This window comes from Mesoplodon densirostris, chromosome 14 (genome assembly GCF_025265405.1).
Source record: "Mesoplodon densirostris isolate mMesDen1 chromosome 14, mMesDen1 primary haplotype, whole genome shotgun sequence".
Lineage (NCBI taxonomy): Eukaryota > Metazoa > Chordata > Mammalia > Artiodactyla > Ziphiidae > Mesoplodon > Mesoplodon densirostris.
The window spans coordinates 42,126,902-42,142,500 of NC_082674.1; the positions used below are offsets into that span (position 1 = coordinate 42,126,902).

The window sequence follows — 15,599 nt, forward strand, 5'->3', positions numbered from 1 at the left end:
ACCTACCTTTGCTAGAACCCATCCACCTACCTTTGCTAGAAATCAAGGAGGTACATAGCAGTGGAAGCATATCTCGTGTTTTGAATTTTTTAAAACACTGAATGTTTTCATCATATGCCCTATTACTGGACTGTGGGACTGGCTACGGGTTTAGAGCGATGAAGCTTGTTTGATTGAAAACCATAAAACTTAATGAGAATGCTGGCCTCCCAGCATCAAAGCAGGTGGTTGCCTCAGAAAGACTTCAAGGGCCTGGACAGAGAAAGACTCTTAAATTTGTGCTGCTTCTTGATAATCTGATTCTGGAGCCTTTGCCAAACTTTCCTTAAGGGCAATGTGAGAAGAAAGAAAGAAAAAAATAATAAACTAAGCAGGAAGATAGGAATCTCTTTAAACCCACATTTTGTCTTAGACTTTAGGAGTATTTTGTTTGTTGTTTTGTTCTGTTTTGTTTTTGATCAGGGAGGTAGAAAAAAATCTTATCTTTTCTTATCTTTTGAGGATAACTCAGAGTGATATGTTAGAACCTTTTTGGCTGGAGGATTTTTTTTTTTTTTTTTTTTTGCGATACACGGGCCTCTCACTGCTGTGGCCTCCCCCTTTGTGGAGCACAGGCTCCGAATGCGCAGGCTCAGCGGCCATGGCTCATGGGCCCAGCCGCTCCGCAGCATGTGGGATCTTCCCAGACCGGGGCACGAACCCGTGTCCCCTGCATTGGCAGGCGGACTCTCAACCACTGCGCCACCAGGGAAGCCCGCTAGAGGACTTTTGAGAATAGGACTTGCAGATATCTTTGTAAAAAATGCTTATGTGTTTGCAACCACTACTATAGGAAGGGTTTACCTCAGGACTTGAACATTGTAGGAAAGGACCTCAAAGTACATAAAACTTAATCCCCTCACTTGACCGATGAAGAACCTGGTGCTCAGAGAGGTTAAGTAAAATGCATTGGGTTACACTTCACATGTGCTGGCCAACTTTCAGAGTTGTGCAGTCCAAACAGTCAAAAAGTGCATCCCGGGAAGCCAGTTTTCTTACTTCCTTCATGCTTCCCACTGTTCTTGTTCCCTATTCCTTTGAGCTCTGATCTGAAGAAAAATATCTGGTTTGATTGCTTCGTTTTGGTTGAAATATATAGATTTTTCTTGTCTTGGTATTTTTTATTCTTTCTTCTCCAAAACTCATCAAAGTCACTTTGATTCTACCTTTGAGGTCCCTCTGGATTGTTTGTTATTCCCCATTCTTCCCTTGCTAGATCAACCCTTAACATCTCTCCCTTGGTCTGTTTCAGTTCTCTCCTTTTTAAACTGGAGGCTTAGGGTCTTTTGATCCTTCATATTAAATCCTGGCCCTATCACAGACCTTTCTAGAAGTATCCATAGCACCCTATAACAAGTAGCAGTCTTTGTTAAAGTCATTTGCATCTGTATTACCTTAAATTTTTGTTAAAAATTCAGGTCCACTGCTACATCAGAAGCTATGGGGACAGGGACCTGCAGTTTAATAAACTCTCAGATGATTTTTAATACACAAAACTTTCAACCATTGGGGCAGTCATATCCTGTCATCATTTTATCCATTTTCAACATCATTTCCTCCAATCTTTATCCAGATCAGTGTTCACCTCCCTTCTGTACATCCTTTCCCTAGTCACACTGACTGACCCCAGACATCCCCCCAAGCATGGCTTTGTATTCTTTTACAACCGTGCCCTTTCTCCAACTTATCCTCTGTCTCAAACTTTGTAGCTCACATCCTATTCACTTGGAGATATACTATTTTCCTTTCAATGCTAAGCTCAAATAGTATCTCCTTGGGAAAGTCTGGTTTTTTACATTTCTTGACCCCCCCCCCACACACACTGTGTTGACCTAGAATGCAGCACAAACCTTTGTTGTAGAACTTATCTCACTTAAGTGTAATTATAATGAATCTACTCAAGGGTTATAGAGCACCAACTATGCCTCAGGTTCTAGCACTAAAGAAATAGTCACAATCCCTGCTAGCAAAAAAGTCTCCCCTAGCCTTTCTCAACCAAAGTCCTCACCTGAACCACAGAACATAGAAAATTAGTTGAGTAACTATTTTCTCAGTTCTCCCAATGATGATACATAACTAGCACTATTACATACAATGGATGTCTTAGGGCATTAGGGCTTAATCTTCCTGATCAAACACTGATACAATTATAGTAGCAATACTATGATAGAGATAAGCCCAAGATGAGGTGGAAAAGGAGAATCAGGTGACCTAATTACCTATGTGTTTCATCTGTACCATGTCTTATTCTTTTTCTATCCTCACTTGGCATCTTGCACAGGCTCATTTCATGGAGGTCATTTGATACATTTTGTTGTTGTTGAATTAAAAGCACTGAAATTTATTTTTATGGTTATGTGTCTTCAGAATCCAGCCAAGGCAATGAAAATCATCCATATTTGTAAATCCAGCATCTAATCAGTGCTAGAGACATAGCTAGCACTCAGTGAGGGCTTAGCGAATAAATGTACAAATTTCGAAGGATTGTTACTCAAGACTCTTAAGTACTATAGTACTTAAAGAAAAACTAATATGAATGTAAAAATCTTTCCTATTACTTAAACTACACTTCTGGATATTCCACTTCAAATTTAATTGCTTCCTGCGTTATGTGTATTTTCAAGACAGAAAGAAAGAGTTGCATTAAAAGTGCAGTAAAATTGTATGAAGTGAAAAAAGGCTGCGTTTCCCTGGTTGGGGGATTAAAGTAAGTGGTGGTATTTTCAGTGTAATTCTAATCTAATAAAGCCAAAGAAATTTAGCTTGAATATATTTTCAAGAACAAATAGCCTCTAGTTACAAATTGAGTTTAGAGGAAGATAGTGGGGAAAGTTATAAAGTGCCATAAAAATCTGGTGTCCTAAAGAAATTTTGAGGGGGTCTGTTGTACTCCCCTCTCTTACTGCAAAGTCTGCAGCCACATCACTTCAGACAAAGTTATCTTTTTATAAGCATCACATAAGCACACACTTCACACTCTTCCTGGGATTAATGGTTTTCCCATTTATGTCACTTAAAGGCATCTCTGTTCATTTAATCACCAAGAAAATTTCAGGCTGAGTGGCTTCAGTTTAGAGAGGTGTCATACTTCTTAGCTGCCTCTAGGGGGCTCTTATTAAAATTCATGTTGCAGAAGGAGCATTTCCCTAAATGGTTCCTTAATGCCTCAAATCCCCAACTGTCTAACTTATATCCAAGGAAGAGTTTACTTCCTTTAGGGCATAACCCATTATGTTACAAAGTTGTTAAAGTGTAAATAAATACACATAAATCTGTTTAAGTTAGCAAACTGTGGTAAGGTAAAATAATCCTGAATAAACCATGGCCTGAAAAAATGTGAAGAGTATATATGGAAAATTCAGCATAAGAATATTACCCTGCAAAAATAATAATTAACCCAAGTAAACCTGCATACAGTGATTTTCAGCACTTTTGCAAGTGAACAAATTTTGCTATGAAAGCAGTACTCAAAATCAAATAGAGGTTAGGAGACCTAGTTTAAAATTGTTATTAAAACACACAGGCATTTTACTTTTAATGGTCATGGGCTTAGTTCCAACTCTTTCGTTAGCAAAAGCTTATTGCTTGGATAGTAAGTACAACTCATCCCAAGACTGTATTTGCCTCTAACTTTAGACTGTTGGGGGACTGGCTCAGGGTGGATCCTGGTGATTTATTTGCCCTCAGTGTAATTGGATGTGAAGATCCTGATGTCCATCTCCCAAAAAAGGCTGAGCCCACGCAGGGGCTGGGGGAGAACTGAGCCCGGGAGGGTTTTCCCAGGGTCTTGGCACTTTGAGATGCTGAGGCTCTGGCTGTAAGGCTCAGGGTCACTACTGAGCTACTAAATTATACACTGTTTTATATTTTAACATGTTTAAAATACAGATCTTCATTGCAATTGAGGTGCATTCCAGCCTAGGTTAATTGGCAGTGTTTAATGCCAATCATAACGTAATTGTACATCTTACAGTCAGTGACGTCAACAAAACATGGTGGCTGAGGTGCTCTAGCTCAGTGATTTTCAAACTTTAATTTGCATATGAAATCACCCGAGGATCTTATTAAAATATAAATTCTGATTTAGTAGATCTGGGGAGGAGCATGAGGTTTTTCATCTAACAAGCTCCCAGGTGATATTGATGCTGCTGCTTCACAGGCCACGCCTTGAATAGTAAATCCCTAAATGGGCTAAGAATTGCTTCCTTTTAAACTACCTAAAACCTACAGCTTTAAGTCGCATGCCACTGTTTACAAATTGTTCTATATAAACACCATGTAATTTTATATAAATGTGTTGATTAATCCATGATAAATCAAATAATTATTAAATAATAGCAAAAGGTAATGTTAATGAAGGATTGATTTCAATCGTTGGTGATCATACCTTTCAGTCTGGCGAACTTATAGAAGAAAATGTTAACAAAGAGGTCAATTTACTCTTTCAAACATGCACTGAAGTCTTACATATGAGACTCTGCTTTGTCTACAGGTGGTGAGTGCAGGGAAGGAATACAGTGACTGAGTTTGAAAAATAATGTTATGTGAAATCTGATAATGATAAAATCCTTAAAAAGTAAAAACAAAAAACTATTTGTATTTGAACTATAAAAATTAAGTGACTATTCCCAGTTATTAAAAAGATATCAGTGTTTTTCTAAAAATGCTGAGTTTCTCAGTCATCTTTACCAATTTTTGATACATTGGAAGGCGGCTATTATAACTCAGGTGAACAAAAGAGGAATGCACACTGGCTAGAGTCAATAAACAGAGGTTTTCTTCTGGATTCTTCTACATATGAGTGATGTGGCCTTGATGATGTTATAAATAATTTGTGGCCTCCAAGTCAATTCAATTTCCTCACAAAGCTGTTAGGACAGTTAAATGAAATAACTTTTAAAATGAGATAATATGTGCAAAATCTCATAGACTTGTCTGCAACCTGGACAGTCCTCATACTTCACAGGGTCCAGTGCAAAATAAAAATGAAGGGCTGCTTGTTCAAAAGTTATTAAGAATTTCAAGATGGGAAGAGGAAGATATTAAACCAAGAGTAGGGTCCTTCTGCATGTGAGGGCCCTGTGTGACTACACAGGTTACATGTCTGTGAAATATATATGTATAGGTCACATTCCTACTTGCAATGTATTTGTAGTTAACACACACCATTTATTGAATTATTAGAGTATAATAGGTACAATGCTGAGTACTTCAATTACATAGTTTCACTTAATCCTTTAGAGTGAAGGAAAAATGAAGCAAAAAACATTAAATTACTTTTCTCAGGTCACACAACTACTAAGTCTACGGAGACAGGATTTGAACCCAGGTCTCTCTGATTCTAAAGCAATCTGTCTTAACTAATTTAATGGAATACCAATCTATAACTGGTTACTGTCATCACATTTGATTCAAATTTAGAAACTTAAGTTCAGAAAAATATATATGTTTGATGGACAATTCATTTATCATGACCTGGATTAGATAACCTATGTCAACCTAATTATCATATCCTGGTACTTCACATAGTAGATAGTCATATCATACATGTGGAACTAAACTGAACACTCAGTCACCAATTTCTCTGTGTGCAGAATATTTACTCAACAAAGATAAAAATCTCATTTTCCTATTATTTAAAATCACAGGCTTCTGAATGATAACAGAATTATTTTCATTTTAAAGTAATTAATTTGTTTTAAATGTGTTTCAATAGTGATAATTCTCCCAAAAAAAGGCCAAATGGTGTACAGGAATAATTTTCTTCCAAACACAGCACCTGATCCAAAGAACTAAGACGAGAGTATATCGTCTCATAATAGAAATTAACATGAAGACCAAAATATTCACTTTGTTTTGGATAAGATATCAGATTTTAAAAATATGGCTCAAACTCAGTAAAGTACAAGTTTGCATTTCTATGGAGCTTTTCTTCTTTGTAATGTGTTTTCGAATCCTTCATATCATTTTATCTTTCCTATTCTTTTCAAATTCTGAGAGCAGAACTAATTCATTGTGCTTTAATCCCATGTAATATCATGCCCATTATAGAGCTGAGCAAAGAGAGACAGAGAGGATAACTCAGATTACTTTGCCACCTTCTCTTTGAAAGTATTATAGATTTCCTCTGGCAGAATTAATGACAGCTTCTGCTGTATTTTTAGAGCAATTTTCAATACCTCATTTAAAGAACCTGTATTTTAATTTTCTGTTTCTTTGTCAGGCTCTCCTTCCAGATTCCTAGGTGTGTTATTTATCTGTGTGTCCCCAGTGTCTAGTACAGAGTCTAGCACATAGTAGGTATTGATTAATGTTGACTCATTGAATACACACATGCCTAAGTGAATGGAACACTTTAAACAGGGTACTCTAGTGGGTGCTGAAATTAAGAGGAAATGTTAAGTCTTAGACATTATTCATTACTGCTTTCTGCTGGGCTAGAAAATGTCATATTCTATAATATGCATCAATTCCTTAAAATGTCATTGAAACCCCTACCAAACAATGTTATGTTAGCTTGATATCTGAAAGCACTACAATGCATTATGTCAACTGTTGATATAGTTCCAGGCTATGGGGCATCTGCCGAATATGATGGGAAATAAAAATCTGTGGGTCCCCTGGAAGAGAGGTTGCTATGTTCAAAAAGCTGAATTCCAGACAAGAACTCACCAGATACCCTGGAGACTAAAGACTTGAGTTCCACTTCCTTGGGGACCTGAGCAGATGGGACTTCCTGAACCCAATCTTGAAGAGGAGTGCCTATGGCAAAATGCCTGGTTTCTGCCCTAATTGCTTATTTCCCTGGTCCCCAAGGCTACAAGGCACAGAAGGAAACTTACCCTTAGCAATCTATGAAGCCAATACTTTGTAGAAATCTAGAAAGTACTTCCAAATGTGTTTTTTTGTGTATCCCTGTTCATACGATTGGCTACAGAGTACAGAAATTTATGACAAGCATTATTATCTTATTTACACCCTTAGAGGAGGAATGGATGCAGACTTACAGAGCAGAGAAGCAGTTCACAGAGGTGACATTCCAGTACCAGTTAGAACAGTAGGAGAAAAATCCCCACTGGAAGCTCACGTGTAACTGGGCATCCACGAAATATTTCCTGCTCTTTCCCCTCCCACTTATAGACACACCCTTCTGCAACATCCTAGTAATCTAGGCTGCATTTTTGTGTTCTCTTTCTCCTCAAGGTTCCTATAAAGTTCATTTCATTTAATTACACCTTAATAATAATATTGAGAACAAGGAAATAGAAGCAAGATTATATTATGAGTAAAGGAAGCAACATAGAGTAGCTAGCTGTTCAAGGCAAGAGTTCTGTGGTCAGATTAGTTAAGATTCAGATCTTGGCTCTGCTACTTAGTGATTGTTTTCTCCTAGTCAGTTACCTAACTTCTCCTGTCTCCATGTCATTTGTCAAATAGGGATACTGCTAGTATGTAACTTGTGAGATGCTCAGAGAGTTACTTTTGAACATACAAAGCACTGGAAAAAAATGACAGTGCACCCCTCTAGGCAATTTAATAATAAAAGCAAGACCTAAGATAAAATGCCATTAAGTCCACCACACACACGCAAAAAAAAATGGTGTTTGTCTTCCATGATTACCTTGCTGCTATGTTTGAAATACTGAATATCTAATTATTTCACAAAGTTTCATTAATTTATTTTTTAGGAGTAATTTGTTATGTTTGCTGTGCTGCTGCTGATTGTGCCCTAGGTACAATGGGGTAACTCACTGGGTGTTGTAGAAATTACATGAGAAATAGGAAATGCTTAATATGTTATTATTACTATTCTGGAATATACCAACTCTTCTTACCCTTTTATAATAGCTGTGACTTTTAACATCCCTTTGTATAATGCCTTATATAATCCTAGCCACAATTAGGTACCACCGAGTTTATATCACTAGAGTATGTTTAGATGAGCTCATTCAGGCAATATGCTCTAACTAGGAAAAGTACTCAACTTAGGTTATTACTATTATCTCACAGGGGTTCTTGAAAAGACATCCTTAAAAAGGAAAGGGAGATTTCTGACTTAAAAGAAGCTGTGGTCTTCTGTCTTGAAAATGAAAGGAAACAAGGGTAACTGACCTCTGTTTGCATTTTAGTGCCAACAATTTATTACAGCAGAAGAGTTGAAACACATTTCAGTATTTCCAAGGCCTGAAAGACATCAGGCAGGGCTTATAATAAATCAGGTTAATGGTTCATAAGAATTTGTCAAATTCATTGACATTCCCACAAACTCCATCTTGCTTTCTTGTTAAAGTTTTAAAAGCAAACTGCCATCTTCTGTGTTTTTTTCTTTCAGGTGGAGAAACTTATTTTCTTTCTAGACTAGAATTTTTGCCCAACACTGTAAGTCAATTTGCCTCCTCTTCATCTGGGCTAAACTAAGCTCTCTTACAAGTCACTAAACCAAGACCCTACCTCTAGGAAGGCAGCCCAGAGCCAATGTGTGAGTCCTTGTGTTACAGGAATTCCTTTGTATTTTTGTACAGTCTATTATTTGGGGGGCATTAGTAAAATCTATCTTAAAATGGTTAGTTAACTTGAGGACATTTTGCCAAACATAATTAAGGTAGAATTTATTTTCCTTAGTTATGTAATAATATGGTGAGTAAAAATATGCAGTTATGTATGGAAAATGGCTAGGAGGAAGTGAGATGGGAATGCAAACAGCAATTCTATTTCCAAAAGAATGAATGAATGAGACATGTGGAAAGGTTAACATAAATGCATTGGAAAATGCTACTTATCAATATATAGACTGTGACAATGTAATAAGACAGGAAAGGCAGAAACTATCTACAGGTATCAGGGACCCCAACAACGAAGAGTCTGGAGGAAATTAAAACCTGGGAGAAACATGTTTAATCATGACTTTGGAAGCCCCATGAGGACGTTCTCCCAGATAAAGAAGTCCTCCGTCTTCCCAAGTTGCATGATTATCAGTGAAGATCTCCTTACCCTCCAAAGTTTCCTTGAGGTCAAATTTTTCCAACAGGTCACAAAGCCTTTTATTTAAAAATTGGAAAAATAACTTAAAATGCAAATTCTGCCATGGATTTTTATTCTTATATGTAAAGAACTCTACTCTGAGTAGTGAGGGAAATAAGACAGAACAGAAGGACACCTGAGAACCCACATTTGATGAGCTGGTTCTACCATAGAAGGGGATAAATTGAGAAGCTTTCACAATCTTCTAAAGTTCTCTGTTGTCCACAAGAAGTAAGACAGGAATTAAGAGGTATTTGCGCAAAGGAAATATTGCACCTTTTTCCTCGTGCTGGTACTGGTACATTGTGTGAATTACAGCGCTGCCACTGCAAATGGCAGAGAGGACCATGCTGATTACATACAGGTATCAACTATTTTTTCACAGTGGGTGAAAATGCTTACATAAGAGGATATTTTCTGAACCTCATCCACTTCATAGCTTCTTCCAGATTTTTAGTGCTAAAAGTTTCTCAATGTAATTAAAGCCTGCGCTGATCTAATTAGGTTGATGAAATTTTCAGTAGGGATTTAATTCCCCCTAGCATTTCACTTATTTATTTATTTTTCTAGAATCCTTCCTTAGGCTCATCCCAAGCAACTTTTAGTGGTAGCGTTCTAAATTTCCTCACACAGGCAGTGTCTCTATTCGCACAACTGACTGTAAAACTCTAGCAAGTACACATGGCTACAAATAAACTTCCAATAAAGCATTCTAGGTTGTTTTATCCAGTACAATCCTTTCCTCCCCCTTCAGTTTCATTTCCCTACTGACAAACTATGTTGAATAATGTTCACTCTGCAGGAGGGAAATAGGTGTTTCAAAGCATTCTGGAGGCACAAAGAGGCTAAGAAATGCATGATAGCCCAAGGAGATTCTGAGGCAAGATTAATGAGGGAGCAGCATGACCCTTCCTTGTAAGTCATTAACTGCAGAAGCCCTCATGGTCAAAATATTGGGATAGAAGCACGTATTAGTGAGTTTGCCACCTATCTTTGAATGTTAAAAAACAAACAAACAGGGCTTCCCTGGTGGCGCAGTGGTTGGGAGTCCGCCTGCCGGTGCGGGGGACGCGGGTTCGTGCCCCGGTCCGGGGGGATCCCACATGCCGCGGAGCGGCTGGGCCTGTGGGCCATGGCCGCTGGGCCTGCGCGTCCGGAGCCTGTGCTCCGCGGCGGGAGGGGCCACAGCAGTGAGAGGCCCGCGTACCGCAAAAAAAACACAAAAAAAACAAAAAACAAACAAACAAACAAAAACCTTTAATGAGAACCTTAGGAATCAACTGTAATACTTTTAGAGCAAAAAAACCAAAATGCTTTCCAAGTTGTTTAAGGTGAATTTAAGGACACAGTAGGTGTCCTCAAATAGACAGCAAACATCTCCCTTAGACGCCATGACTTAACTTTCTACAGCATCTTCTAATTCCCTCTCCTGTTGTAGCAGTCACTCAAAAAACTGCTTGCTGGAAAAATTAAATTTGATTTTAAGTGATCTTCTTAAGCAACATATATTTCAGGTTTTATTCAGTGGTATAAAAAATGCAAAGAATATAAACAAATGCTTCTGCCCAAGCATGATTAGTACTGTTTTTGTAAAAATCAAATTGAAACAGCATATTTTCAAAGATCTACTATCCTCTAGCAATTTCATAGATGTGGGCTGTATATAATGGTAATTTATTATTTACAATTTTTTCTGTAACTTTTCTCAAATTTATACCCTTGAAAGTCATTTTCAGTAACCTCAAACATTTCTCCAAAGTCTTTTTGATTTATTTATGATGAAAATATAAATACTTTGTAAAAAACTACTTTGATCCCCTTATTATAAATTCTTAGCCATTCAAAGCTCCCTCTCGGTTTGAACGAAGTAATATATGAAGTTCAGGTTAAGTTTTGCCAAATTCTGTTAAAATAATTTTACTTTATTTTGAAATTTGTTAATCACTAAAAAAAAAATTTCTTAATGAGGGTTGGTTGCTCTCCATGCAAGCCAAGTCTTATTTCAAATAAGCATTATCAAATGCCATGTAGGGAGAGCCCTAACTGCTAATTTCTTCTAATAAACAGTAGATTATGGGTTGTTTCATTATGTAATTTTTTTTACCTTCATCTTTAAAGAATGAAGATGTGAATTAATGAGAGTGGTAGGCCATCTCTACTTTTGTATCTTGAGTGCTACTGTTTATAATGAAACAGAGCCAGTCATTCAAGTATTATATTTTATCTGACAACATTCTGTGTTTTTATCCTGCTACCCCTTCATTGCTCTTCGGTGGGACAGATAACCTCTAGGTCTGTTTTCCCATTTCCAAAATAAGGAGGTTGGACTTGAAGAATGACTTCCAGGATTCTTCCTATTTTAACACTCCAGAATTTCTTCTATGACTTCAGACATAGTGTTATGAGTATCTCCCCCAGGACTGGTTATCCTAAGGGGGATCACACACTAGACTGAAAATAAAAATGTTATGAGCCATAGATGAAATCATAATTAAGATTTTATATAACATGCCTGAGGGCAGAAAGCCTGAGATAAGAGTTAAGGAAGGCTCACAGGGGCTTAAGAGGGATGTGGTGAGAATGAACATGGGTATGTTTCTCTCTTTTCAGCAACTCTACAGAGCTCACCTATCTGAAGTAAGGTGATTTGATTCAAAACCTATGATACTTTGTCACAATTTCATTTCAGTAGTAGGAAGAGCAGGGCATTCTAAATAGATAGTAACTCAGACTTGGATGGAAACTATGAACCATCCAAAACCTCTCCCAGTAAAGTGTGTTTTGATTTATAGGCTGATTGTCCCCATATCCTTCCACTCTAGTGTGTCAGGAGGAAATAAAGTGTAAGAGATTATACATCAGGAAAACACTGGCAAGACTTGCTCCAGACACATACCCCAGGCTGTGGAAGAGAGAGATGTAGGAAGTGCCCTATCGGTAAGATGAGTGGTATCTATCCAAAACCTACAGAGACAATAACTTGAGTGAATCCTCATTGTTTGGATTCAGTAGTTGCCAATTAAATGGAAAATCACCTGACTTGGTTTTTATGGTTGAAAGACCAATTAAAAAGTATAAAATAGATAAGCAACAAGGACATAGCACAGGGAATTGTAGCCATTATTCTGTAATAACCAATAATGGAGTATAATCTGCAAAAATACTGAATCACTATGCTGTACTTAAAACTAATATAAAATTGTAAGTCAACTATAGTCTAATTTTAAAAAAAGAGATGAGTTCTAAAGTGTCTCAACTGTTCATTAATACTTAAATATTAAAGATATTAATCTGAAGTACAGTTCAATCTGAAACTGTAAATTTGGATTAAGGCAATCCACTGAAGATTCACACACACGGAGAGTTGCCTCACCCAAACTGAACTCAGAAGACAATGAGGCTCAGCTGAACTTGGGTGATCACTGCAGAAACTCTCATTTTTTTACAGGATACCCAAAAGGGCTCTTTAGCTAGATTCCAGTTTCTGCTCGAGATCCTTGGATTCCCTTTCCTTTTTCCAGTGCACAGCAAGATTAACTTTCTGTAGATAAAACAGGGCCTAGGGGCTGACCATAGGTTGATCTGTTCATAGTGAAAGTGAGGAAATGGTGTGGATGACTCAGGGTGTGATTCTGCCCCCACCCCAATTCCTATCACCAGAAAGGGTTTCAGGCATCATGTTGTGAAATCTAACTATGTTTTCACCATGCTTCTCCCCAACCTGAAACATGTCCTCCATCCCCGGCTCATAATTATCCTTCAAGAAGCTCACATCCTGACTCTTCTGTGTATCTTCCTTGTCTACTAGATCCCCACTCATTCACTCTCTTTTGTACTCAAATGCGCATAACTGTACCACACAGAAGTGTCTAGTATACATTTCTAAAAGTTGTTTCTGTTTGTAACAGAATTGAGGGTTTACACAATCTTCTAACAAACATTCTGTTAGGACACTGTGTATTATGGTGGCTAAGAGCACACAAGTCTCTGAATTCAGACTGCCACGATCACGCTCTAGGCTTGCAGACTTGTTAGCCGTGAGACCTTGCTCAAGAAACTTACCTCTCCAAACCTCAGTTTCCTTGTCTGAAAAATGCAGATAATTACTTCATATATTGTGGAGATTCCTGTAAAGCTCTTAGTATTGCATTAGGCACAAAATAAGAGCTCAGAAAATGCCTACTGTTATAACAATGATCATAATTATTAGGATTTTATAATGCTCACAGAGCTTAGCACAGTCCTGGGTCATGTTATGTATCTGTAAAAAGTAAAAGTTATTCTCTGGGAGGCAATTAATCCCTTCCACCACAAAGCACAGTTAGATTCAGCCTTTCAGAACTGCATCTCCTTGTATTTGTTAAAACTATAGGGTATTCGAATCCTTCTTAGGACTCTTCCATATACATTCACATACTGCGCAATGCAACATCCAGTACATTTACATAAATGGAAAACAGGTAAGGATAATTAAAGCACTGATTGTTTTTCACTGATGCTTACTTGAATCGAGTTTATATGATTACAATATTTTCTTTAAAATAAACCAAATCCAAAAAAGAAGGGATATATGTATATGTATAACTGATTCACTTTGCTGTACGGTAGAAACTGACACAACATTGTAAAGCAGCTATACTCCAATAAATAAATAAACCAAAGTATATCACTGCTTACCAACACCACCTATGGCTAATCATTAATAAATTCAAAGTTATTAAATTTTATATTTTAGAGGTCTGTACCATTAAACTACAGCCATATAATGCAAGAGGAACTTCTGGTTCTAGCAGCCAAGAGAAACTGGGTTGTGCCTGAATGAAAACAGGCAGCTGTTATGGAAAAATATTCATACAAGTTGAAATCCAAAGATCTTCCTGATCTTTTTCTTCCCATACACCAACAAGTTCCGATCCTATCAAAAGTTACAACCAACAATGACAGCTGGGAATGAGGGATGAAATTCTTGGTATCTTTTAGCTTGATAGCTTCACTCAGGTAAATATCAAGTGAGCTCATTGGATCACAAATGAAACATCTTTACTTCCTTCAGAACATATTTAAAATCTAGGAACAAAATTATTTCATCACATAGATTCATCTTGTTTTTGTTGCATTTGGTCTCTCATAGCCTATTTTTTTTCTTCTTCTTTCCTGTAATGGTCAAATAAGTCACTGCTGTATATATAACACCTAAGGCATTTAAGTAGAAATGACCAAGGTGTTTGGCTTAACTCTAGACCCAATATTTCTTTGTGTTTGACTTTCTTTTATAGCTAACATACAACTGCCCCTGCAAATCTTAATTGTGAATTACTTACAGACTGTAAAGAAGAGGAACTTAATTCCTTGATCATGTTCTATGAGTTGCCCCCATTCCCCCAATCCTATATAAACAACAGTGGAATATTGAATTTAAGGTTGTGCCCTTTGACACCACAAACTCTGGGTCTTCAGCAAAGGCGCTTTCAGTCTGGATCTGAAATGATGAGGTCATGAATTAGGAATGATTCTGGTGACGGCGATATTTACCTCTTTGAGACAGCCCATAAAGTTGTTACTGACTGGTGACCCGGGAAGGTCTGCTGTGCTGGGACTGCCTCCAACATAGAAAAAGTCATCAGACCCCAGCATGGTATAATCTTCTTGCGTGTAGCCCGTTGTGGTAAGAATCCCATCCACTGATATTGTCACCTAGATAACAAAGCACAGGGAAAGGACACGCTATACTCAGACCTAGATACTGTAATCCTGGGATATGCCTGTTTTGTGTTTTGTTTTGTTTTAGTTTTTCATTTTGCGTTTTGTTTTTTGTTTTTGTTTTTTTTTTTCTGTTTGTTTGGTTTTTATTTTTAGACCTATGGCGGAACCCATTTTCATGTCTGTTAGAGGTTTATTCTCCGATTCTATGCAACTAGCCCTAAGAGATCTAAACTAGTTAGAGAGTTAACTGATTATTGAACAAGTGTCAGCATCATCCCTACGGCAACTCAAAAGTTATTTAGCAGACACAAAAATGGTGTTAGTAAAATGCTTCCTAGGTTAGTTTTGCTGGTAGTACATATTAGCAAAGTTTAGTCGTCTGTTATTAACTAATCACAACGTGCACCTTGTTAACAGAAAAGGCGCAAGCTCTTTCCAGCAACGTCACTGTTTGCACTATTGAGCAGCAGCTGTCCAGCATGCAAGTGCCTACGTCCATGCCAAAGGCGAGGGGAAACAAAACAACCAGTGGAAGCAGCACACGCTGATGTGCACATGCAGGAGGGACAGTACCGTTCAGAAAGGAAAGGAAAGAAAACGGGGAGAACCAAAGGAAAACACAACTGCTCTGTGATGACGGAAAGATGAGTGGGTGTGGCATCTCCAGCATTCCCAAATCAAGGGTGCATGCCATGCGTCATGAATGGTTCGAGACTGGCTGAGCTTGCGGTCACTCGGGCCAGCCACCATTTTGTCTTATCCCGTGTTAACCACAGCTGGATGCAAAACGTTCGAAACGTTAACGATGCCCCTACAGGTGAGTTGGAAAACAGAAG

The 15,599-nt window shown here is 37.8% G+C and overlaps 1 protein-coding gene across 20 annotated transcripts in view; it reads right to left on the bottom strand.

Annotated features, from left to right (window-relative positions):
* NRXN1 (neurexin 1) overlaps positions 1 to 15,599 on the bottom strand; it is a 1,137,515-nt gene that overhangs the window by 682,719 nt on the left and 439,197 nt on the right. For 19 of the 20 annotated variants that reach the window (XM_060116684.1, XM_060116683.1, XM_060116682.1 and 16 more), the window contains one exon: positions 14,593 to 14,754. In XM_060116684.1, coding sequence (XP_059972667.1) covers positions 14,593 to 14,754 — 162 coding nt within the window. Of the gene's footprint in view, positions 1 to 14,592; positions 14,755 to 15,599 lie in introns of those variants that run through there. The other variant, XM_060116685.1, reaches the window with a different exon arrangement.